Genomic DNA, 2,193 nt, shown 5'->3' on the forward strand with positions numbered 1-2,193 from the left:
AAGAATGATGTCAGCCATTGCTTCGTAAGGGTTGGGTCCACAAGGATAAAGCCAAAGGGGCCAATTTTTGTTTTCTTCCAAGTACCATTTATTTAGCAGTCATCAGGGGAAAAAAAATAGAGACTGACAGGCCATCTAACTTTCCCAAAGACAGATAATTAATGAGGCCAGAATATTTAGCACACGATCTAGCACAATCCAATCAATTATGCTTTTTCTATAAAAATAGAATACTTTATTTAAAAAACAGCACAAATATTAAGTTTGTAATTTCTACTCAGCAATATGAGTAGAAATTTGAAAATACCTATAAAAGGTACAAGTACTTTCTAAATTTCCTCTTTTAAAAAATCACTACTTAATAGTAATTTCTTTTTACTTAGAAGGGAAATGTTTCACTCTTTCCACTAACTAGCTCCTTTCTCTCCCACCACTCTTGACCTCCACTCACCTCTATTCCACCCAAAGAGGTAGAGAGTATAGTGGGCAAGAGTATATAATTTAAAAATGGGTCAGCCTGAGTTTAAATCTGGCTCTTTCACTTACCAGCTGTGATCTTGAGTAAGTTACTTGCCCTCTCTGAGCATCACTTTCCTCATTCATCCAGGGTTGTTGACAGAATTAAATGGTATAACATATGTGGAAGCATCTAATACATACTACATGTTTCACAAATTGTTCTTTTCTTCCTTCCTTAGGTACAAGCTCTGTTTTGGTCAGCTCTAAACCTTATGTCAGTATTTAAAACTCTTATCTATTTAAAGATTATAACAAATAAGTTAGCATAAATTTACCTTCTTAGCTCAACCTCTGGCTCTGGGGACACTTTCCCTGCACCAATACAGTTCTGTTCTACCTGCTTCATCTGCTCAGCTACCCTCAAGACTGATAAAATGGCCAGCAGCCATTCACTCCTAGGTGTGCTGATGTATGGACGCCCACCCATCCTCCCACACCCATATTCATGACTGTGCTGTATCCCACTTGCTCTCATGCTTAGAATAAGCCCTGGTTCATCCAAACTCTTTGCCATGTAGATGTATGTATTCCTGGACATAAACCCAGCCCACTAACCTCAACTCTATGTGTCTATTGCTCCAGCACAAACTAAAAGCCCAGGCTCTGACTACAAGTTTGTCTTCTGGATTCAAAACATCCCTATATATCACACAGGTCTGAAGTTTAGACTCTAAATTACTATCACCCAGTTGTGAGTTTTTGCCGAAAGGCTGTATTCTCAGCTTCACTGGTTCTGTCTATCCATGGTGTTAACACTCAATGGTCACTGAGAAGAAAATAAGATCTACAGGCATGCTCAAGTCCACCTCAGCAGAGAGCCTGTAAAGTGTGAATCACTCCAATGACTACTTTTAACCCTGTGGCGTTCCTTGGCTTCTTCCACTTCTTTTAAAAGGCCCATATCTCCCTCCTCCTTTTTTCCTTCTGAAGACTTTTAAAATCATTTAAACAGAATTTTAACTCAACTCATTGACTGGTTTCTCAACATAGGGAATGGGTAGAAGGAGAAGGCAATGTTGAGGAAATTAGGGTTATGGTGGATGGGACAATGGGAGAATAGGAATTGGAGTCAGAGATGTGAAAGGACTAGGACGTGGGTTAGGGAGATTAGGGATGTGAGCAGGACAAATGGCTTAGAGGAGGGTAGAACTGATGATCTGGGAATGAATTGAAAAGTGGGCAAATGCTGAGTTGGTAATCAGAAGGATGGGTGGTTGGATAAGAATGAAAGACCTCTGGGTTTGGAAGCAGGCGTCAAATTGGCGTCACGGACACAAGTGCATGTGTGGTAAGAGAGGGATAACGGAGAACGAACTCTGTAATAGACGACCTCGGACGACCCCCATCCCCTCCCTGGCCGTCAGGGTCGGCGTCTGCACGACCAGCGGCTTAACTCTCCGGCGGTTCTAACAATAAGGGGCCGCAGGAGCCGCCTGGGCGTGTCACGGGAGCCGAGGCGCGAGGCTCTGGCCCGGGATGCGGTGCAGCAGCCCGGCTGGGGTGTCCCTCCCGGGTCTGGGCAGGGTGTGGGCGGCGCGGGACCGTGCGCGGAGCTGAGGGGCCCTGGTGCTGCTGCCCCGGTCGGGAGGGTAGGTGGGTGCCGGCACCTGCAAGCAGGGCCTGGGAGTGGCGCGAAGGGCTGAGGGCGAGGGCGAGGGCGCCCGCGCCTTACCG

General features: G+C 45.6%; 1 protein-coding gene across 4 annotated transcripts in view; it reads right to left on the reverse strand.

Moving 5' to 3' along the window:
• SEMA4F (ssemaphorin 4F) overlaps window positions 1–193 on the reverse strand; it is a 26,141-nt gene extending 25,948 nt beyond the window's left edge. For 2 of the 4 annotated variants that reach the window (XM_023529449.1, XM_023529448.1), the window contains exon 1: window positions 10–193. In XM_023529449.1, coding sequence (XP_023385217.1) covers window positions 10–18 — 9 coding nt within the window. In that variant the 5' untranslated portion in view covers window positions 19–193. The remainder of the gene's footprint in view (window positions 1–9) is intronic. The other 2 variants (XM_011358169.2, XM_023529450.1) reach the window with 2 other exon arrangements.
• Window positions 194–2,193: the final 2,000 nt, after the last annotated feature.

Source organism: Pteropus vampyrus, unplaced genomic scaffold (genome assembly GCF_000151845.1).
Source record: "Pteropus vampyrus isolate Shadow unplaced genomic scaffold, Pvam_2.0 Scaffold37, whole genome shotgun sequence".
NCBI lineage: Eukaryota > Metazoa > Chordata > Mammalia > Chiroptera > Pteropodidae > Pteropus > Pteropus vampyrus.